This window comes from Metopolophium dirhodum, chromosome 4, assembly GCF_019925205.1.
Source record: "Metopolophium dirhodum isolate CAU chromosome 4, ASM1992520v1, whole genome shotgun sequence".
In the NCBI taxonomy this organism is placed as follows: Eukaryota; Metazoa; Arthropoda; class Insecta; order Hemiptera; family Aphididae; genus Metopolophium; species Metopolophium dirhodum.
This window is the reverse complement of record NC_083563.1, coordinates 34,623,081-34,647,869: the sequence shown is the minus strand read 5'-3', so window position 1 is coordinate 34,647,869 and position 24,789 is coordinate 34,623,081. Positions and strand designations below refer to the sequence as shown.

Here is a 24,789-nt window from a genome sequence, read left to right as displayed (position 1 = left end):
ATGTCACTGACTCTGTTCATGACTGAAACAAACATTTTTGTATATATTGCCGATTGAAAGAATAGTGACACAACTCAAAACTGAGTATTAAATAAAACTATACTTTGATATTTCAATTAAAATAATAAATTGTATTAAGGGTCCCGGTGCCAGTTTCTCAAATTTTCCACAATTATTCTATACAATTTGAAAATTAAATTTTATATTTTTGTTGCCACCTCAATTATAAGACTTTTCCACTAATCTACTACCCGATACCTATTTAGATAGGGTGTATTATATCGCAAAAAATGACTTTACGGGAATAACTCTCAAGCTCTGTAGAATTGTTAGATTTTGATGATAAATAATTTTATCTGAAAGAAGAAGACTTCTTACAGCCCGCATCGATCTCTGATTTTGTATTTTATTTCAAATAATTGTATTAAAAAATTGTAAAAAATGTTTTTTATCTTGTATTTTTTTAGACATGGTATTATAAAGTTTGAGAATAAAATATTGAAAAACAGAGATCGATGCGGGTTGTAGAATATTTCCATCTAGCAATTAAAAAAAAAAAATATATGAAATTTGGTTGAATCTATAAGGTGGTATCGTTATTCCCGCAGAGTGTATTTTTGAGGACAAAATGGTATCGGCACCGGGCGCCTTAATAATATTATTTATAGTAAACCCATTGTAACTTGTATTTATAGTTTATACTTTATACCACAGTTCTTAATGGTTATAGTATTATTTATTATCTTTATAACTTGGACCACAGTATTATAATATTATGCCTTTAATAAAATGACGATCATAGTTGTTTAGTGAATCAGCCTGAATATTATTATGGACATGTTGAGTCAAAAACAAAATTTCTGATTTAGGTACAGTGTAGGTATCAATAATAATTGCGCTTTTTATATTTTACGCACAGTATATCGATTGTGCTACTTATATATTTTAACGGTCAGTAGGTATACCAATATTGCACTCATTGTATTTTACGGTCAGTTAACCAATAAATTGCGCTCTTTTTTTGACGATAAATATACCTTTTTAACTTGCCTTGAAGTTTTATTTTAAGCTTTATACTTATGTATATATATAATAATAATTTAGGAATTGAAAATAATTGTATTTATATTAAGTAACTGAAGTGCTATATTGAATATAATAAATATTATATTGCTGTTATTTAGCGCAATTGGTCGATGAACCCTGACAATGACCAGTCGAAATATTTGTCCATCAACCCTGATAATGAGCGAGCGCAATAGTTGGTCTGTCGATACAGAAAATGACTGAGTGCAATATTGGTAAACTCCCTAAATTATGTGGACATGGTTGCCACGTTTTTTAATTCAACGATATGTGTAACTGGAAAACCTGCAGTGCTTTAACTACCAGATAATATTATACGAGATAGGTAGGTACATTATAATCTTATTATGAAAATTTCTCTGAAATAATAAGAAACCATGTTTACATTCAATCATTCAAATATTAAATAGGTAAAATTATATTTCACCGGTGTCATTTATTCTATAATATCATTCAAAATTTCAAAGTTAAATTTTTAAGTAACAAAAATAATGTATTTAAGCTTAAAAGTTGCTTGCAAATGCATGGGTTTAAAATATTTAATGTCCATCAATCATAATTTTATCCTTGTGTGACTACCGATTATGACGTCCAATGTATAAAATAATTAAATTTAGGCAATACTACCTAATTAAGGTTTTTAGTTGAAAAATGTAAAGTAACTAAACTATTTTTTTCAAAAACTAAGAGATAATTTATAAAGAAATGTATTGGCTTTAATTAAGATATCTACAAATACATTTTCAAAAATATTAAACCATTTTTCTCGTACTCGAGCAGCAATTTAATAAATACATTGCAATTTAATAATCTAATTTAATTATAAATGTATGTCTATAATCTATGCCAGCGTTCCTCCGCCGGACCTTTTAGAGTATAATAACATTTTTTGCGGACCCCGTAATAAAAATAACCTAATCTAACAGTAATATATAATAATAATTTTATTCGTGGAAACCTTCGGTATACACGTGTACTTCAGTTTGGGAAACGCTGATCTACGGTATAAGTATACAATATTTGAACTTAAAGCTTTTAAGATTCGATGCAATAATATAAGTTTTTATTATTTATGTATTTCATAGTTGTTTTAATTGTAGCGTTTGATTTACATACCATCAAAGTTATTATATAACTTGTATTGGTAAAACAGTTTTTTTATTTCATAATGTTGATTGACACGTTAATATTATTTACTTTGAGCATAAAATATATATGAATAATAAATAACAGAAAACAAATAAATAAAGAATCTGAATTAGATTTTAAATAAAAATAACGATATTTCTCATGAACTCAAAAACATAAATATAAATTCATCGTTCAGAGTTATATTACATTTTTAGCACTGGATTTATTTTTAATTACTATTAGTTATAATATTATAATAATATCAACATTTTCTGCACAATATTTTTATTACCAACTAGCGTATTATTTTAAAGTCAAGTAAATTTTATTTAAATTACAAATGTATTAGCAACTACCTACGCATTTTAATTTAAATATAATTTTGCAAATAACAAAATTTAAATTAAACAGTACAATCAATTTAAAATTAAAAATAAAACATAATTATTATCAAAAATAATAAGGTTTATATTGTTTAAATACAGTTAAAGCTGTAGTGTTCTTTGTGCTATTAAAGAAAACACTGTTTTGGTAATCAGCACTAAAACATGCAATTTATATTATTAATACTGCTTATTTTTTTATTTGTTAAAAAAAATGTTATTACCTCAGTACTTTTGTCCAAATTTCGGGAATCGCGTTTATGCTCCAACAAAATAGAATATACTTCTTCCAAACTGAAATTAAATGTCGAATTCATTTCTGTGTCATTACAGGTTTCCATAAATGTACTCATTGTTTCATCCAGCGAGCAAACCATTGAGTCATTGTTCGATGGAGATTTTAATCCTGGAAATGAATAAACCAAATATGTAATGGCATTATCATTCTATATTTTTCCTTCTTTTTATATTGAATGCATTTGAGTCAAAACTCAAAAATCCATGTCGATGAATGATAATCATCGTACGTTTATCCGCGAATTCTTTCGTCAGAAATAAATAATTGATTTATATTTTTTTTAAATTATATACTAGATACATCATATTTCAACTCAATTAATCTTATGAAAGTATTAATTTAAATTGTGCAGGTAAATACAGTAATTTTGTAAGTATTTCTTCTTTATTATTTCTAAAGTTGTTCACATAATGCTTGTTCTACTACCCATATCTATCCATGTACTTATCCATATCCATGATAAATCTAAATTTTATAGTTGATACCGTAGTAACATTATGGTTAAAATTTAGGTACTTTTTGCTTTCAGATTAGACAAATTACAATTTATATTTAAAAGGAAATATATACCATATAAATAAAAGTAATTAATAGACGATAATAATAAGTACCTATACCTATTTGTCTGTGGAAAATATTATTATATTTTTAGATCATTTTATATTTGTAATTATACAGTATTATTTTTTAAGAGTCGTTGCTTGTTAGTTATTCTAATTTTAAGATGATTACAAACGTTTTTACTTAGAATAACAACAATTTGCTACATATTGTTAGTTTTAAATTATTTTATCATCACTGTCATTATATTGTATAATAAATGGTATACACGATTTATCCAAAATTAATGTGCTACAAATTTTCGTTACGACTAAACCGTTACATTTTATTAACAAAAATTTAATGTTTAGAAAAATAATAATCATAGAAATCTCCCAATATTATCAAACATAATAAACGTCAAATCAGGTATTTCTTTTGAACAGCTCGTTTAATGTTGGTGTTAACTGTTAATATGATTGATTATACTTGATATTAAAATATAATTAAATATCACCCTTAGTTTTGGGATTATATTATAACCTTGTCTTTAAATTCATTAAACCTTAAACATTTTTAATCTTTTTTAAACAAGATTTATTTTCAAAGGTAAATTAACTGTTTTGGAAAAGGCTACTACGAGAAAAGAGTATAAGAGTATTAGAAAACGCTTATATAGATATACACATACATATTTTTTTGTTTCTGTCTTATACACGCATAACATACAAAATGTTTAGTATTAGGTATAGTCATTTTATCTTTCATCAAGCTAACATACGATAAACAATATCCACAATTGTCCTTATGTTTTATTTTAAAAGCAATAATAATAAGTTAATTTTAAATTGTTGTACATTATCTTAAGAGATTATTAAATTATATAAACTATAATTTTATATTAATTATTAATCAAGTAACTACTGTTTAAATAAGTTATTATAGATAAATATAATATATATTAAATGTATATATTATATACGAACAGGTATCGTATAGAATATGTCAACAATTATTTTAACTGTTTTCATACAAATATTAAATTAAAATTATTACAAATTGTAATTCAAACCAATTATTTCATAGAACAAACGTATAGGATCAAAAATGTAAGATTGAGTTGAGTCCACAATTATTTCTTGTAAGTAAAATTAATGTATTAAATGTTGTATTTTTTACACAATCACAATAATCCATTTATATTATTTGTATATATTTATTAGATGTATAGAATCATACTAGGTATATGGAATTTGACTAAAAAAAAAATATCGAATTTTTTCACCTAAGATATATTATGATGTTGGTGCTGTAGTAAAGTAAAAAAGACAATATAGTATGCGAAATGTAATAAATGTGTATTGACTTTATTATGTAGATAAATATTATTTACATAATTACATGGTGAGAAATTTGTGATTATAAATAATAAATATAATGAATATTTTGAGTTTTCAATTTTGAGACAAGATCAATACAGTGATCAATTAATTATACACGAATAATGAATTGATAATTAATAAGTTGATATTCAATAGAAATTAAAACCTACAAAGTATCTATGGTTGTATTGGCTCTGTTTCCTGTGTTCAGAAATATGAAGGTATTGAGAAAATATAACTTATTGAAAAGATTTTACAGTTAATTATACAAAATATTATATACCATAATATATACAATATTCAGAGTGCTCATTCACAAATATAAAATAAACACATTTATGATAATGTTAAATCACTAACTGTCTTATTTCGAAAGGTAATAGCTAGTAATGCTTGAATAAATAGTGATTGACATTTTATCAGTGAACAGATTACTTGATTCCGTATTAACAGAGATCTTAAATTATAAGTTCAATACCTAATTTAAACTTTATAGTTTTTTAGTATTCATACATAATTGAGTCAAAATATATACAAAACTAACACACGTCTAAAGTGTAGATAGGTATAGGATACTTCAGTGTTTGGCAAGTTCCTTATAAAAAGGAATTCGTTCTATTCCTTGTTCCTTTGTCGTTCCTTTGGAAAATTAACGAGTTCCTTTTTTAGTTCCAAATAAAATAAAAATTCTTATTTCATCACTTATGTTTTTTTTTTCATATGCATACTTCTTTAATTTTTAATTATAATATATAACTACAAGTATAGGTACATATTTTATAATTCTATTTTGAGATTTTCTTCAAAATTAAATTGTTGGGCAACGTATGTCGATTTTCTTAACGTCGATACTCGATAATGATCACTAATTAGCAATATACATTATACACATTAAAAAAATCTTGATTTCAATTATTCACATAATTATCTGTGCAAATTATTGGAACTAGAAAGGAACGAACAATTTTGTTATTTTTCCTTGAAAAAAAGAAATAGGTAGTATTCACTATTCTGGGTAGATCGAAATAAGTAACTGTTCGCGTGCGCTGTAGTTATTCTGGTTTTTAAATGAAGTATGCAAAATTGAGTTGACTTAAAAATCTTATTTGATTAAATGTAATTTTTAAATATTCAAACAAATATATTTAGATTGTTTGGTTAGATTGCATTAGGTTAGTTTTGATAGTTTTAAAAGTTTTGGGTTAAATTGTATATAATGTTTAATCATTCATAATATTAATAAAATTAAAACTTAGAAGGAGTTTAAAATTATTAATATTAAAACCAAAGCCAAAATGTTGAATAAATGACAGTACTTATATAAATATTTGTTTTCCTTAATAAATTACTAAAGAATAAATTATTTACTAACGACCAAAAAACTATTTTAAAGATACATTTAGATAGTTTATAGTTAATGGTAGTAACTGATAAATTATAACCATTTAATTATTGTTCTGGTTATTTTAGCTGGATAGGTTAGTCGATGCGTAGACAGAAATCCATAAATATTTCAGGAGGGGTGGGGGGGCTAACATTATTAGTGAGCGGCGGGGGGGGGATTGATCCCACACAACTAAAAAAGGAGAGGGCTTGATGGACTTTAGGGGGGGGGGGGTTCAAGAGTCATTTCCAAGTCAAGTTTAGTTCTTTATTTTCAAGTATTGCAAATATTAATGCAGGAGTCCGACAAGGCGGCATTCTCTCTCCAATTCTATATTATATATATTTTTTTTTTTGGATAACCCGCGGCAGCATAGGCCATTGCGTGTGGGGGAGGAACTGTAGGTTTTTTAAATTGGGTAGGTTGGTACACGTGTGTGTTGTGTTTGGCAGAATTTCTAATGGGGCACCTGTAGGTATCTGCCATGCCCGGGTGGGGGCATGGCGGCACTTGTTCTCCTCCGGACACCGTGACTTGCCCGAAGAAAAATGCCGCCCGCGGCCGAGTTATCGAACTCGGGTCGGCCACTCCGTCCCCCTATATTATATTATATATGCCGCTAATCAACCTATCTTTCCTAACGTATATGAAGCTTAGTTTGCGAATGATATGACAATTATATCGATACACCAAGACCTAGTTACTGCTACCCTAATTCTTCAAAATCACCTTGGCCTAATGTCTAACTGGTACGATAAAGTTAAAGTAAATCAAAAAAAATCCCATTACACTACCTTTTTACCTTTTTTTTACTACCTTCACTCTTCACCTAACTCCCTGTCCCGAGGAGCTGGTATCCTTATCCTATTTTCCAATTAGGTTAAGTATCTAGGGTTAACCTTTGATCAGCATCTCACCTAGTCACTGCACATGAGGAAAAAAAACACACATATTGTATATTTCTAATAAAAACGTTCTAGCATTGGACACATCTAGGAAATACCGTATTTGCCTCACTCGAAATTCTTTTTTCGACCGCTTCATTGTAAAACAGATACTCAGAAATTCGTAAATAATTGAAACAATTTAGTAACACAAAGTTTGTTTTTTTTTTTGCAGTTTAATTAAAATCCGAAATCCTATTATTATTCCCTATCTACATAGATTTTTTTATAAAACAAAAGGAAGTTGAATATTCTTTACGGGAAGTCGTCTTTTTGTATACGGCATATTATACGCGACTCGTGCTGATGACGGTGAAACGATCGATTGTAAAACTTTTTCTGACGCTTCTCGCTTTCCTTTTCCACCAACGTAAAACTTGCCTCACCCATGGTCCCAATGATAAACTATTTACCTGGATTTTCTGTTTTGTGCGTGTGTTTGTATATGCATGCATGATATTGTGTATGAACTATAAACCGATAAACGTGAATCTAATAGGGTATAACGCCTGGATACTTATCATCAACGTGCGATGTTTGTTTTCCGATAGCTACGAAGCTCGGTGTCTCCAAACATGTCAAAAATGTGCCATCGGTTTCAAATGATAGGATGGGTGCGAGTGAAAAAGAGAAATGAAACGGATAAAGTTAGAAAAAAGTCATTATACGACTAAACAATAATAATATTATATTAGGTAGGTACATCATCGAATAAATTATAATGTTTTAATAATTTAAAAATGTTACGTTTAATTACTAAATAATAATATTGAATTATTAATGACAAGTGTAACATCAGCTATTATTTTATATGACATGATATGATATTAAAATTAGTTAAAAATGTATTTTACTTTTATAAATTTAATCCATTTAAATTGTAAGTGTGTTGTCATCATAATACCTATATATTTAAATGGACGTATTATTATATAGAAAAAGATAAACATTAATTTTAATATTTATACAATAATTTTTAGATACCGGTAAATCACAGACTGGGATTTGTTTCATTTTATTTTTACGTTGTATTGTTTTCATGACTTGAATTGTATATTTGTGTTCGAGTTGAAGTGATCGATATATTGTAGGTTGTGTACATGCACAACTTGACGTGTAAAATCACTAATATACCACAACAAAGGGAGGCAATTCTTGTTTTTCTACCAGGGGATAACTAATATAACTTTTGGATAAATTATCAATTATTTTGTGTCCACACACTTTATCTCGGAGATATAAGAAGGTGCGTGTAAATCGATAACTTTGTCACGAATGTGTTATTATGTAATTAGAACTCCTTGTGTTTTATATGTTCGGTTATTAGTTATTAATATCACTTTTATTTTTTTCATTAAAAAATAAAAATAAAATCAGGATTCTAGGGATTCTTGCAGAATGGGTTAGGTACACAATATCGGCAACCGGAATTTCTGGAAGGTATTTTACATATAGTACCCAGGTATGTACCTATTTAAAATTTAATTTTTTAAGTTTTACCGTGAACTAATATAGAACCTTGTAATTCATTTTCAAACCTTGATACGCATACTAAACATTTTTCAAATAGTTAACTACTAAATAATTTGCGAATTTTTGAGACGAATTGCTGTTTTCTCAATTATTAAGATAAGTGCTAAGAGAATTGTTTACCTTTGACCCCCTAAAGTACCAACTAGGTTCACTTTTCTACAAGTAAGGACTAAATATATTGAAATTGAAGATTGAAGCATTACCACTGCCCAATAAGTGATGAAAAAAAAAAAACACATATTATCATTTGCAATCATTGTAAAACCAATACATTCATCTATATCATTCCACTCAGAATCTAAAAAGTAAAGCAGGTAAGTATACACTATACAATAATATTAAAAAGCGGGTAAGTGGATGACGCTCCGCTGTACAGTAGGTTACAAGTGGGTCACTGTAATGGACGGTGTTACATTTTAAATGTATTCCAAAAATGATTTTGAGCGAAGACGATTTGGTAGCCTAGGATATTTTATATTATATTTATATTGTTATTAATTATTATTAATTATTATTAATTAGCCAGTTACTTTAGAATTTCCAAGTACCCACGGAAAATATTTTTAAATTACAACACAAAACAAAAATTGTTATTCTTCGTTTAAATATCTAATTTTGTCCAAATTTGAACTTAAAATAACCACAAAAAAAACTATGTTTATATTTTTCAGTTACATTACGAATTATTTACGTGGAACCTTGTTTTAAATTTTAAATTTTTAGCTACACAATTGAACATTTAATACATTTTTACTTAAAAATAACAAATATTAGTGAATAATTGCAGACTGTTAACTCCGGACCAAATAAGTAATATTGTAATAACTGTCGTCGTAAGACTATATATTCGAAGTGCGTGCCCAGGATTTTTTTGGGGGATTGGGCTAAATAAAATTATTCATAATTATATAATTATTTATCTTTATTTTGCCGACGGTTGGACGCATTAGAATTTTTACCCGTATGTGATGTAGGTGAAAGAGTGATAAGTAGGTAAGTTCTATACGATATCTATATATATTATTATTTTTATTATTATTTACCTAATTTTAATTTTAATATTTTAATTTGATAACTTGATAATCGACTTAAAACTAATATTCGGGACTTTTAAGTAGAATGCATTCCCTTGTCGTTTTTTGCGTGTCATTTTATTCCTATCGTTTGTATACGTGTTGTTTTTATCCAAGCGTATAATATGTATTATGTATATGTATATAATATATATCAAAATATTTTTAAATTTGAACACCTAAACCCCCTTACCCCGTGTGTATACGCCACTGCTCAGAACCACACATTTATTCATACATTCATACATTTTTAACACATTAACATAAATATTAATGAATTCATGATATTGACTTATTCATCACTAGTTATACATATTTTAGTCATTTGGTATGATATGTACCTAATATTAATTTATTTTATCCTTATTTAAAATGAATTTAGTTTGTGAAATAAATTATCAAATTACAGTTAAATGTATGCAATTAAATAATATTGAGTAAAGTAAAGGTACTTATAAGAAATATTTATTTAAGGGTTAATATTACCTATACATATTTATTTTTTAGGTTGGTCTGATAGTGCTACTTCTTTCACGTTGAAGAAATTTGTTCAACCATTGAAACTTTTCCTAAAAAAAGGATCTTTGATAACAAATAGCTATTGATTTAATAAACGAGCTAAATGTAAGAACAAATTCAATTGATGTTGTAAACCTATACAAAGCAATTATAAAAATAAAAACAAATTCCATTTATCATAACAACATTTCTGCAAATTTTCACATTAGCATACTTTTGAAAATGAAATAAAATCTATAACTGCACTTGATGATAAGTATTAAACCAGAGGTTCTTAGAAATAGTAATATTGTAAAAAATTGTATTACAGATGTAAAAAAATATCTTATAAATAGGTTAAAATCTGATATGTCAGAAAAAAATACAACGCGAGAAAGAAGATATAAAGAAATTATATCATTATTTGAAAAAATATTTTCTACAATTCTGCAGGTAACAACTCAAAAGTTAAGTATAAGAGATCAATTGGTCCATAAATATAATAATATACATAATATACATTATACATATTACCTACCTATTTAATTAATATTTAGGTTATATTATATACTTACCTACCAAAACTACCCAGACAGCATTTTGTAATGATAATATTATAATAGTATTACAATAAGGTTATACTAATATTATTCGTTATTACAATGTTATAATAATATTATTAATCAAAAAATTGCTGTCTGGGTATGTACCTAATGGAAGATTTAAAATAATGTTCATTACATATTAAGTTTTGTCTAATAATATATAATAAAGTTGTAATGCAAAGTGCATAATTTAAGTTTTTAATTCTATTTTTTTTTTTACTTATTCATAATATAATATAATGTGTGTATACATTTAAAATACAACAAACTAGTCGAATAAAAATACTATAGGGAGGAGGGGAGTGGCCGAGCGGACTATCTTTAATCGTGGTAATATTGCTCGTTCATACAAATCGCTAAGTACGTTAGTTGAATTATTCTTTGATTTTAACTTAACGTTAAAATATTTTATTTTAATGACATGCTAAAATATATAAATTAATTCATCTTATAAAAAAATAATAATGAAGTATTGGATAATATATTTTAATTGTGTTTTAGTTTGGTAAAAATATAATTCAAAAATATCATATTTTACATTATATTTAAAATATATAAAATTATTGTGATTGCAAAAATGATTATAAATTAATGTGTTAAGTAATATCTCATAACATAAAAAACAATACGCTCATAAGTCATAGCTATGTATAGGTACAACTATAAATATTGACATCTTGTACTTATAAATATCGAAACTGTAAATTAATCGTGTATGTTATTAAAAAAGTAAGAACCTTTTTATTAAGATGGACCTCTATAATAATTTTTAATATTGAGGTATTTAGTAAGAAACCCATAAAATATGTAGAAAAATATGATTACATTTACTTCTTGATTTTAGTGTTGAAAAAACATCAAAATTCAGAATCATAGAATGTATTCTAAGAAATTCAAAAATGTTACATGGTACAGAAAATGTATATATGTAAATATGTGTTCATTTCTCTTGGGATAAGTGGCCTATGGTAGGTATATTATTATAAAGGTACCATTTTAGGCAAATAACTCTGGGAAAACATTATTTCTCTGACTGATTATCAATAAATATTTTGAAATTCAGTTGATGGTCTAAGATATTGTCAACATTTTTTTATTGGCAAACGTTACGTACAAAAAAGATGTGTAATATCTATTTAGCATAGTAAATAGGTACAGTATTCAAAAGAAAAGTATTGATTTTACAATGATGGTTTTTTTTAAATTTAAACATTTTAGGCTAGTTCCAGGAGTTCCATGTTAGGCTTAAGAGTTAAGACGCAGCGTTATATTTAATTATGTTAAAATTATATCGTACATTTTTAACTGTATTTATTTTGCTGTATACTCTAGAGAAAATATCATACTTGATGACATCTGTACTAAGATCACGTGTGAATTGGTTCTTTATCGCGACTGTGAAAGTATTTCGTAAGTACCTACATACCAGCTACCCGATCTCATCAACCGATGATACGTGACAGAATTATTCGGCTGTAAATTGTAGAAAATATAAATATATCTACACAATTGGAAAATCTTCAGGCTAAAACTTTTAAGAAAGTGTTGAAACATCTTCAAATCTGCTTCATTAAACATTATTTTGGACTACATTAATAGCAATTTCAACTGTTTCAAGTACCTATGTATTAATATACAATTCTTGTTGTACCTAATCAGTTCATGATAGCCAATAAGCTGGTACAATTTACATAGTTTACGGATTTTTAAACTAAAAGTAAAATTTTTTTATTAGAATTAGAACAATTTGAACAGAAAAAAAGTGCATATTATTGTTAAACTGCACGATGATTACATGACACAAAGAGGAAACTACTCATTAGTAATAGGTACCTACCAATCTTAATTATTATTTATTTATTTTAGTTTATGTCTATAATTTACATTAGTACCTAAGTATACTGAGCTAAAATAGTATGCAAAATAGTATTTTTCGTTGCATTAAATAAATGACATAAGTAATAATAAACATAACATTATTACACTTACACAGTGTTTTTATTTTTTTTTTTGTATTTTAAATTGTGTCAGAGATAATAATAATTTGTTTCATTAAAACGATTATACAGACAATTTATTAAAACATAACGTAAGCAAACAATTTTAAATATAAGTTTTCAACATTTGTGGGAAATAAATGACGTTTCATAAAATATATTATATGTCCTATACCTAAATTATTTGTTATTTTTGAGCGCATTGTGTTGTTGGTCATCCTCGCTCTCCGGTATCCCCATGATGGTTATATCATAATTGGTTGGTCACTATATTTTACTACCTTTATAATCCGACACGTTATGTTGATAAATGGATGCATTTTGCTAGGTCAAAAATTTGATCCATCACTTTCTTTTGTTTTAAAAATTGTGCGCTGATGGCTATTTTGACGGCGTGCGTGCCTTGTAACTTGTGAGTCTGTGTGCATGATTTTCATCTCTGACTTTTTAAAATTCAATGCCATTTGATTCAAATATTTCAATACAAAATTTTGTCACCGATAACTAATCATCTAGTTTGATTATCACTTAGTAATGAGTAGACGGTGTTTTCATGGCAAAGGATAACGAACTAAATACCTACTTCATCTAAATACCTACTCTGTATATTTTACAAGTTTATTCAACCATTTCCTATAGTGGAAGTTATCAAAAGCACACACTATATTGAGTATACACTTTCCTGAAATCACTTGATCAAATTCCAAATATTTAGTATTAAAGTTAAGAATAGGTTTTTAAACTTAAACAAATGTATTGAGTATTTAATCGTATATTATGACTTATGAGTATATATACATGGCTTTTGAATTAAACTACTATAACGGCGTAGTATAATATACATTTACCAATCACACTAATCAAACAGATAATATTATAAAAATGTATTTATATTATTAAACTGTTACGTACATTTATAAAAAAAATATTTTTTAAAACGCTAATTATGACAAATAGCATTTATGATTAAATATTTTAAACAATTTCGGACATTACCCATAATGTTTAGAGTTACGTAATTATCGTTTTAAATACACAGTATAATACTTTATTATTTCACTGAATAGTGAACGTGGTTTTAATTATTTATATAATCTCTTATTTATGATATGTTTACAATCATTGACCGGGACAAAAATAACTCACTAAAAATTACCTGTTATAATATATATTTAAGAAAATTAAAATACTGAAACATTAAACATTAGAGTTAGGTAAATAATTTTATATTTTAAATATTTCAAATTAGTTTCATAATTTTAAAAGTAAGTACCTAGGTACCTTTTAACCAAAGATATTACTACCTATGACAATATTAATGTCGGTTTAAAAAAAGCATATATAGCCAAATATTAAACAATTAAAATACGAAATTGAAGATAATGAAAGTCACCAAGTCCGGCAAGTCCACCTCAATTAACCTCTACGCAGATGAAACAAAAATTAAAATTATATATTTTTGAATAAAATCAAATTAACTATTGGTTCACTGTGATGTACAAAATGACGTTAATATATATTTTTCTTTTGAAAAAATGTATGCTGTCAAAAACAATATTAGTTGACACGAATGCAGGTGGGTGTGACATTCATGTCAATGTCCATAGTATTTTAAACGAATTACATTCACACCAGTAGTTTTTATATACACAACTAAAATGGGTGTTTATTATTAGAAGGTAGTTTGAATAACATACACCTATAAGCATATAAATCCTACACATTATTTTAGTTTTAAATTTTAATAATGGTTTGACACTGACGTATGTAAAATTCTTATTTTAAGTGTTTTATAATTTTCATTTAGCTCTATGGGAGTTTATTTATAATTTTGAATACAGAGACATAATTGTGATATAATTTTAATTTTTAATTTTTTAATATATTTATAATTAAACTTTATTTTTGGTGACATAATGTAAACATTTTTATAATTTTCCATCATTGGTAATTTTTCCAAGCTGTATTATGTTTCGCGTTAACTGTTGGATATGTCTTAATCGCAGAGTGACGCTTTCAAAAATTGAAATGGATCATTGTAATGCAAATATTTCTGCCCAAAATTAATAATGAACTATGTTTTTTAACAAGTTAAATTGTAAATTAATATGCCATAAGAAAAAAAAAATAGATTAAAAGGTAATTTATTATATTCCGTGTAAGATGTGTGCGTGATGCTATAGGTACATCGACAATAAAAAAATGTTCAATACTAAAACATTGTGATTTGACCCTGATCAGTGATCATATTATATTATGTACTCTGCAGAAAATGGAAAAATATGTTGATAGTTAAGTTTGTTTTAATTATTAAATTTTTTGTATTGAACTAATGCTATGCAAGTTTTAATTAAAAATATAACTGGTAAACTTTGTTACACCAATATTTGTCTCCATTATTAAATAAATCAAGAATTATGCACACAATCCCACACATAATATAATATTCATGATTTATAAACTAATTAATATTATAGGTATTAGTGTATTAACAACAGGCAACACCATTTTAATAATAAACAATTTTGATTTAGATATTTATACTTCTAAATGAAAATGATCTAGGTATTTCATTTATAAAATCTACCTTTTCATTTTAGATTCATTCAACATATTTTTTTACTCATATAGTCATATATTATTAACAATATTGGTTTTTAAAAAAAAAAATATACAAACGATATGTAATTAAATTTACTCTTCAGACATTTACTATAGCCCATCATGCTATTAATAAGTAATTATTACATTACGTTATGTAAATAGGTACGTATACTTACAATCTAAATATTTAAAAAAATTTTTTATACAATATGTTATTTAACTGTATTTTTGATTGTTTGAACGATTTTAAAAATATTATTTGGACTATTTGAAGATAATTTATGATTTATGAGGTACCTTCTATTTTTCAAATATTTTTAGGTCAAATTATATGTGTTTAAAAAATATTTTCATAAAAATTGTTGATATTCAAAGTAAAAGAAATTTTATGAGCTAGAAGACACTTTTGCTTAGAAAACTGCTTATAGAAACATTCTAATTAAAGTAAGTGTTAAATTATTTTGTTTATGTTAATTTATGAACTTACTATAGAACATGAATACTAAGTAATTGCTTTTTATTCGGTGTATTACTTATTGGAAGTATTACTAAAATAGATTACCATAAATTATTACTTTTGAAATTTAAACTTAAATAACTGACGTCTAGTAATAACTTGTTAAATAATTTTCCATGAAATTAATCCAATTATACTTAGGTATGCTAAACACATGAGAATTTCATCCTTTATATTATACATTAAAAAATATTTGTATTATTTTGGTAATTTATACTAATTTAGTATAAAATGGGCTGCATGCCTATCTACATATTATGTTACTATATTACCTTATAGCATTTACTATTTAATAATGAATTCTAAGGAAAAAAAAATTTTATATTAGTATATGAGTGTATGGCATATATTTACCGATGTTCAGCACGTTTAGCAATATAATGTTTAATTTGTATGAAGAACTAAAAAATCAACATTCGAAGAGTAGAAGAAGCAGTGACAGTATGATTAATTCGATTATATTATATACAGGTACCAAATGTATTGGTGAAAAAATGTATTATAAGAAGTTATGCTTAGGTTAAACATTTATATTATTTCATAATAATTTATGGAGCTATAATGATGATGCATTTTTACTGTACATTTTTTTTTATCTATTAAAGAACTAAAAATTAGGTATTTACCAACACTTTGACACTTATTTGAGTAGTAAAATGGTTATACAAGTTTCATTATGATATAGTTCTATTACTTCAATAATCATAGGCTGAGATTTCTTGTAGATGGTCTCTACTTAAGATAGGTTTTAGATTTTGAAGAGTGCGATAAATGTATTTGTTTTACAATGATGTGCATTATGTCTGTGTTCTAAAGACACTTTTATAGTAGAAACTCATTAACAATATTAAGAAAAGTTTCTGGTTAAAAATAGTATGGATAAACTAAAAAAAAATAATATGAATAAATGTGTACGTAACACCAGTTTGGGCCAAATCGATTTTGTTTTTTTTTTATAAATCATAATTGATTGAGACTTAACTGCACGTATAAACTTGCCATTTTCACCAAATATTTATATTAGCATTTTCTACACATGATATAGTTTTCGTCATATTTTGGATCTTTTTTAGTTGTATATTTATATATTTTTTTATATTTTATTTATGTATAATAATAATATGCATTTAAAATTTGTAACTTTTTAGTTTTTTTAATTTACGGTGATAACATTTTTTTTTCTCAGTCAATAAGCTTGAAAATTTAATAAAATATACTTCATAAGTTGAGTATTCAAAAACTAAATAACAATAATATATGATATACCTAATATAATATTATAATAATTACCGTATAATATTATAATCGATGCTTTTGGGAAAAATTAGTTCAACCTATCGCATTACCATAAGAAACATGAACTACTAGCTATTATTATAATATATTATTATATTATATTAGACATTATTATATTATTTTTCATAGTAATATATAAATAGTTTATAACATATATTTAGAAATAAAGACTGCCACACCGTCTCTGGGTTGATTCATAATATAAAATTGTTTGTATCAATGCAATTATGGTTTATAATTGAATTTCAATTTAATCAGTCCATTACACTGACCTACTCAATGACGACGTACACCACTTGAAACCTAATAAACAGCAGAGCGGTTTTTTGTATTTGTTTTTGAAAAGAAAAACTATATAACTGTGAAAATTGTCAAAGAAGTGTAAACATAAACGATCTTGAAGTCCACTTATAATAGTTTTTAAATGCGTTGATTCATTAATTATTGTCAAATGTTTATTTTAATTTTTTTTAAATCATGTAATTTTATCTTGTGCTAAAGTAAACAAAGCATAATGAGTGTCAAACATTCAAAATTTATTCAGAATTTTACAAAAAAAAATATATATATAGGTACCTACTTATATTATAAACAACAATGTTTATAACATAATTTTTACTAATTATTACTCGTGTGTTTTACTTACAACCAATTTATACATTAAAATGCATTATCTACATTATGCAACCATTTTCTTGCTTAGAAATTCAATATGTCTTGGTTAGAATTGTACAGGTTATAAATATACCATAAGAGTATAAGACTATTATTTTGTAATCTCATCTTCATCCAGTAGCATTAATGCGTTATTGGTTGTTGCTCCATCACGAACTCTGTTCAAACATATTATGTTTTCATCCAACAGTATAAATTATGGTCTCAACGGTTGTGGTTTATTTTTACTAAAATAAACTTGAGAAATTGTACTAAATATGTTATCGAGTTAATTAATTTAATATATTGGTTTGTTACAATTTAAGTTTAAATTAAAACGATTTGTGAAAAGTTATTAAAAAACATCTTACACTGGAATTTAGTACAACTAGCAACCGGCTATAGTAAAGTTGTCAGCTAGTTTATTTTTATAAAAAAAAATATCACCCTACGACCAGCGAGGCACGCACCGTGGACAACAAACTAATTTAATTGGATGTAGATGAAATATGAATATGTTTTCGTTGGGTTAGTGGTTACACACATGACACATATATATTAGTTATAGGTTTAAAGTTTTTCAGCCAATATTAATGTTTAGTTTAATAATCATAATTTATTATGATTCAGTAAAATTCTAACAGTACCTATAAATTGGTTTTTACTTGCATTGTGTACAAAAATAGCAAATACAGATTTTAGTTAATGTTTGAAAATTATTTCATCTTGATTTGAATACAGTAATGACTGTAGTAGGTAATTTAAATAATTGAATAAATCGTCACTTGTCATTTAGAATCCATTTTTCAAGCAGACGCTAATTAGTAAAACGGTAATTTGTTTGGAAAACTTCAGAAATAATTTAGTATTACGAAGCACTCGACAGATAATTTGCGATGGAGTTATTTTGCACGGATTTCAAATCGCCGTATTCATTTGTACGAGTAGATTAATTCTTCGATTGACATCTTAAACAAAATTCATGAATCTACTAAATCTCTCAGATTTTGACTTTGTATTTTATCAACCTTAAAACAGGTTGTAATCAAAAATCTAATATTCAAAAGTACCTATATAATTTATGTAAATTCCACAGTATAAAGCGATTACTCAAAAATATAAGTACCAACTACTATGTGCGTTTGTAAAAATATGATTACCTATACAAATCAGTTTTATGTATTAGGTTAATTTATATTATTGTATCTATATCAGTATATTACTTATTTATATATACGTAAACATTTTTTTCCTTTAAAAATAATATAATAATAATATGGCAACTTGTGCATCAACTGCAAGGTTTTTTAGCTTCATTTATATTTAATGATCATTCCATTTGTTCTTAAAATTATATATTATATTATACGAAAGTTTAATGAAATTTAACTACAATTTATAGCAAAGCTATTTTCCATGGGGACGTTGGTAATATATTCTTTATTTTGTCCTTTTAGCCAACGCAGCCCCATTAAAAGTATACATTGTTGATGGTGTTTGGTTTTTGAAAACCTCCATAATTGAAATGATTCTGAAGTATTAAACGTAATTATGCAAAAGTAGACTTAGATGTGTTTCAAGCCGTTATTTTATTATTAAAAAACAAATAAATTAATATTTATTTTTAAATGCAATCTTTTGTAGGTACCTACTTCGTTAAATTATATTATGTTGTTCATTAAAATGTTATTGGAAATTAAGGTAATTTGGAATAAACTTGGATTTTTGTTGTACTAATTTATATAATATCGTGTACAGCAAAATTTAATAATTAATGGAACTTAAAAGAAAATAAGTTAAATACATACGGGAATTTTGTGATAAATAAGTGGTTTTTAAATGTAATAGCATTGATAAGCCGTTGTACTTAAAAATCAATTTTAACTTTGAAGCATATAATTGTTTTCTGAAAAATATTTTTGGTATTGAATTAATTAGATGGATTAATTGAGTATAATTTATTGATGTTTATTTTTCAATCAAGAGAAAAGCTGCATAAAATTGTTTGAGCTTATACTGTCCAAATATTTTTTTCTCGAAGTCGCCCGTAACAAAAACATATTATTATAAGACTACCATCTTTTCCATTTTGATAAAAATGTTTAATTTGAAAATCTTTTTTAGAGACTACCAAAAGACTTCAGTATAATATAATGTTTCTGAATTTATGCGATACTTGATATTTTAAAATTTGAACATGAGGAATGAGTTTGGTGTCAACTATGAACTTCACACGCGCTCTTTAATCATAATCATTTATTGCAAAACTAATTTTAATTTAAATTTCACTTTTTGAACTCAGCGTGTATGGGACAATTACGGTGGTCAAAGTTCTGCTGAAACGAATACAAATTAATCAAAACCATGTCGTGTAACAAACATTTGACAGTGTTTCAGGATTCCATTCTACTTGATAGCAAAACCTTTGTTCGTACAGCCGTAACGCCACAGTAGGTACACTGAAGGCAAACAACGAAACCGTCTTCAAATATTTTCTTTACGTAAATGGTATAAAGCGATACTACACATTTTTGTGAAACTAATGATTCGTCTGTCAACCATTAATGAAAACACTACGAACCTATTTTTATTCATGTACAAAACATGTCAAATATGTCATGTTATGTATATTATTTTTCAAAATAACTTCGTACTGAAGTTTAGGAACTATGAAGTATGATTGACCCTTTATTTAAAACGACAACTAAGTTTTTAATAATAATATTCAACGGTTAAATTTATCATAATATGAATATTTTGTTTAAAAACTGATTAAGAAAGTGATTTTCGCTAATTAAATTATGGCGTGAAAATATAAAAGTTTGTTGTGAGTATATTTACCTAATAATAAAATAATATAATGTTATAATGTTATAAAATAAAAAAAACATTATAATATTTTATAAAATCCTAACAAAAGACTACAAAGATGGAGTAATAAGCTCCCCTACAATGTATGTGAAATACTAGCATCTAACACAGAGACGACATCGAATCTTCTTCAACCCCTCAAAGAGACGAACCTTATCCAGAAAATTGTATGACATATACAACATATTATGGATTATATCACAAGTATTTCAAATTAACATAAAACCCATTCAATACCTAATTTTTTTTTTTTATATAAATTATGAAATGTAATGTATTTTGAGAAACGCCAATAACCTTAGCAGTTGAGGCGTATTTATTAATAAATAATAAAAAAAAGACAGTTTGAAATAAACTGACATTAATACTTAAACTTACTTACATCAAGTAATATTTTTAAAACAATAAAAATGACTAACAGATTTTAAAACTCGATTTATACAAATAATAATAAGTAATGAACATGCCTTGTTCTAAATATGATAAACAATAACTTTTATAAAATTCAACAGATCATAACATTGACAACCATTAAATACGATCATTCATTATTTTTATATGGAAAAACGACTATACTAAAAACAATACAAACATTTAAGAATTTACTCAGTGGTATATATACATAAGTTTTGTAAGGGGGGGGGGGGTCTGATATGTAGGTAGATATGTAGTAATTATGCCACGGGGTATGAGCAATAAGGATAGTTGAATACATAGTGCTTAAGAGATAGCAAGGAGTTTCCTACAATATTAATTTGATACTATAATAATATATCATATAATTATTAAACACGACGTATTTCTAAATAAATTGAATGTAATCAACTATTAGTTATAAACCTTAAGACACAATGAACTATAAATGTAAATTTATGGGGGTAGTCTAGATTATTATAACTACGTATAGTATTATTAAAAAAGGTAGCTACCGATGATCAATTTAGATAAAATATTCATAGATTTTACTATACGAATTTACATTTATTATTCTATTAATTAAAAGTGATTTTTATATTGTTGACTATCACTTTTAAATTTTACCATATTTTTCATTCACAATTTATTTTAAATTTCTGGTAGTTTCATTAAATTCACTGCTTCATAAACACATTTTAATGTAAATATAATGTTTATGTCATTTAAATAACGAAGATGTAAAATACCATTGTGAATAGTTAATTATATTTTGCTTTATTAAAAGTTAGATCAAAGAAAAAAAGGTGGGTAAGTGGATGTCGCTCTGCTGTACAGTAGTTTACAAGTGGGTCACTGTATAATGGATGGTATTAAATTTGAATTCAATGATAAAATATTATTATATATGAAAAACGATTCTGAGCGGTGACGGTTTGTCAGTATGGATATTTTATATTATATTAATATTATTATTACTTATAATTAATATGGTAGCCGGTAAGTTGAATTAATATTATAAAATTACAACGAAATAATTAAAATCATTATTCTTGGTTATTAAATATGTATTTCCTCCAAATTTAAACATAAAATAACTATAAAAAACGGTGTTTTTATATTTTTGAGATTTTTTGGTTACAGAATAACCTATTTACGTGGAATCTTGTTGAAAGTTTTCATTCCTTAGCTATAGAAGTTGAACATTTTATAAATTTTCAACTACAAAATTATTTTTAAATTCAAAAATTTTAAATGAATAAAAAAATAAAACTGTAATGCTTGTAAAAAAAAAAATTGTGTCCATGTATTTTTAATATTTTTCAATTGCTATTTTCTTAAAAGTATTTAATGCGAGCACAATTGCTAACAAAGTATCAAGTTATTAGTTCAAGTTACTAAAATATATGAATAGCCTAAATATGTGAACCAATACAAAATGCATTAAAATTTACAAATGTTGCTATCACGAGCATGTGTATATAGCGCAGTGATTTGGAGGATATGGCATCCCCCTTTAGCACATGTTTGGTACAAACTATTTTAAAATTAACTATTAAGTATAATAATATTAATATAACTAATGGTATTTTGTCCACCAGAACGATGAAATAATGTCTATAAGACAATTTTTATTAATTATTATAACTGCTCACTGCTTAATACGCTGTATACGATTTCAATATTATCACTATTATAATATTATGACAAGTATTACTAAATCACCAAATTTTAATAAAATACATTTATATGAATGTCTTAATTGACTGATTGTTTTTATTAGATAATTGTGTTTTATAACCTCGTCTATTTTTTTAATTTAAATTAAATTCCTATTTAGTAGGTAATATAATATATTATAATATATTGTGGCGACATCCCCACTAGAAAACCATTTACACACCAATTACCATCTAATCATTATTTATTAGCTATTTGTTTACTAACGAATAAACAGACAATTTTTATATATATTAATATCTAATGAGTAATGATGATAATATATACAAATCGTTAGTAGATAGAACAATATACCTACAGTAAAACAAAACAAACTAAACAACGGTAAATTAATTAAATAACAAATCAGGCTAAATTAACAATGTAACAAGTTAGAGCCACAGAACTAAATTAAAAATTAACATTCGTAGAATTACTGTGACGTAACATTCTGTACATAGGCTTATTATGGTAATATTATGTAGAGTGGTAGGGGAATAGGGGATATTAAAAATGGGATGGTTTCTGAAGAAGTATATGAATTGATTCAGGGTAGAATAGCGTAATATCAAAGCAGATTTTTTTGTTTGAAATCAACAGTTTGATTATAATCTTAAATTTGATTACGGAATGCACCGAAAAATGAATTTAATCAACTTTATGACTGATTAAATTATCAATGTAAATTTGTCGTCAAAATGTTTTTAACCTGTTGTTGCAAAGCATAATGTAACACACTACCTATGTGTATATATTTAATTATTATTCATCATTAACGTTTAAAATTACACAATTTTAAAAATATATTATAATTAACCAAAATACTTAGTTTTGTTTAAAACCAATTAGACTCAATCCGTGGTATTCTCTGATGATGATGTGTTTAAAAAAAACCATAATTTGTAAAATAAAACATTTTTTGTTTAGTAGTATCACTCAATGTGCATAACATTTTGTAATACATAATAATGATATTTTAATTACATAACATTAATTTGCGAATATAAGTCGATAAATGTGTTAAGGACTTTTGTTAAACATAAAATAAGATAAATATTCCATAGTTAATTTAAAAGAAGTGGCATGCAGAGATGGAAAATATGATATTTGAAATAAAACTGTTACTTAAGATCCAGATTAGTTTAATTTGAGGTAAGAGCTGGTTGAATGGTTTTTTTTTCAAATAAATAATTCTAGGCTGATAGATGTGTTTAACGATTGTCTTTGGATTAATGTGCTGATGTTGAATTAAAATTAAGAATATAAACTAATTCAAACTATTCTAACTAAAATACAATCTAAAGAAATTTAAAGTAAACTGAGTGTAACATAATATGTTCTAATAAAGACAACGCCTAAATTATACTCGATAGACGGACAAATTGTAAAAAGCACAATATTTCGGTAAACATTAAAATTTTTTTTTTAATTGGTTAAAGCCTTATTTTTTAATAACTTACGATTATAAAAAGATTAGTGTGCACCAGCTTCAGAAGAAACTTTACCGTCAAACATATCCTGACCTAATGTCGCATGTACAAAAAGGAGAGACTGCTGCAGGAATAACTAAAATCTTCATCCGAATCGTCCAACCCGTACAACATTAACATACTTTTGACTTATACCTACAAACGAAACTTTTCAATCTTTCCTAGCGATACTTAAACTAATATATTATGAATAAATGTAAATATTCTAAAATACTTTTACATATCCGATTTTGAATTCTGACAGAACACCAACCCGCCGATGAAATTTAAATTTAAAAAAAAATAAATATATTTTATGTCCAATACCAATGTTTTGTACAGGTACCGATACCCGCAAGTCGAAAGGGTTCATATTTATGATTAAAATTTA

The 24,789-nt window shown here is 25.8% G+C and overlaps 1 protein-coding gene across 5 annotated transcripts in view; it reads right to left on the bottom strand.

Moving 5' to 3' along the window:
• The window catches only part of LOC132943264 (neuropeptide F receptor-like), a 74,772-nt gene that overhangs the window by 7,138 nt on the left and 42,845 nt on the right, over window positions 1-24,789 (bottom strand). For all 5 annotated transcript variants that reach the window (XM_061012173.1, XM_061012177.1, XM_061012174.1 and 2 more), the window contains one exon: window positions 2,825-3,006. In XM_061012173.1, coding sequence (XP_060868156.1) covers window positions 2,825-3,006 — 182 coding nt within the window. The remainder of the gene's footprint in view (window positions 1-2,824; window positions 3,007-24,789) is intronic.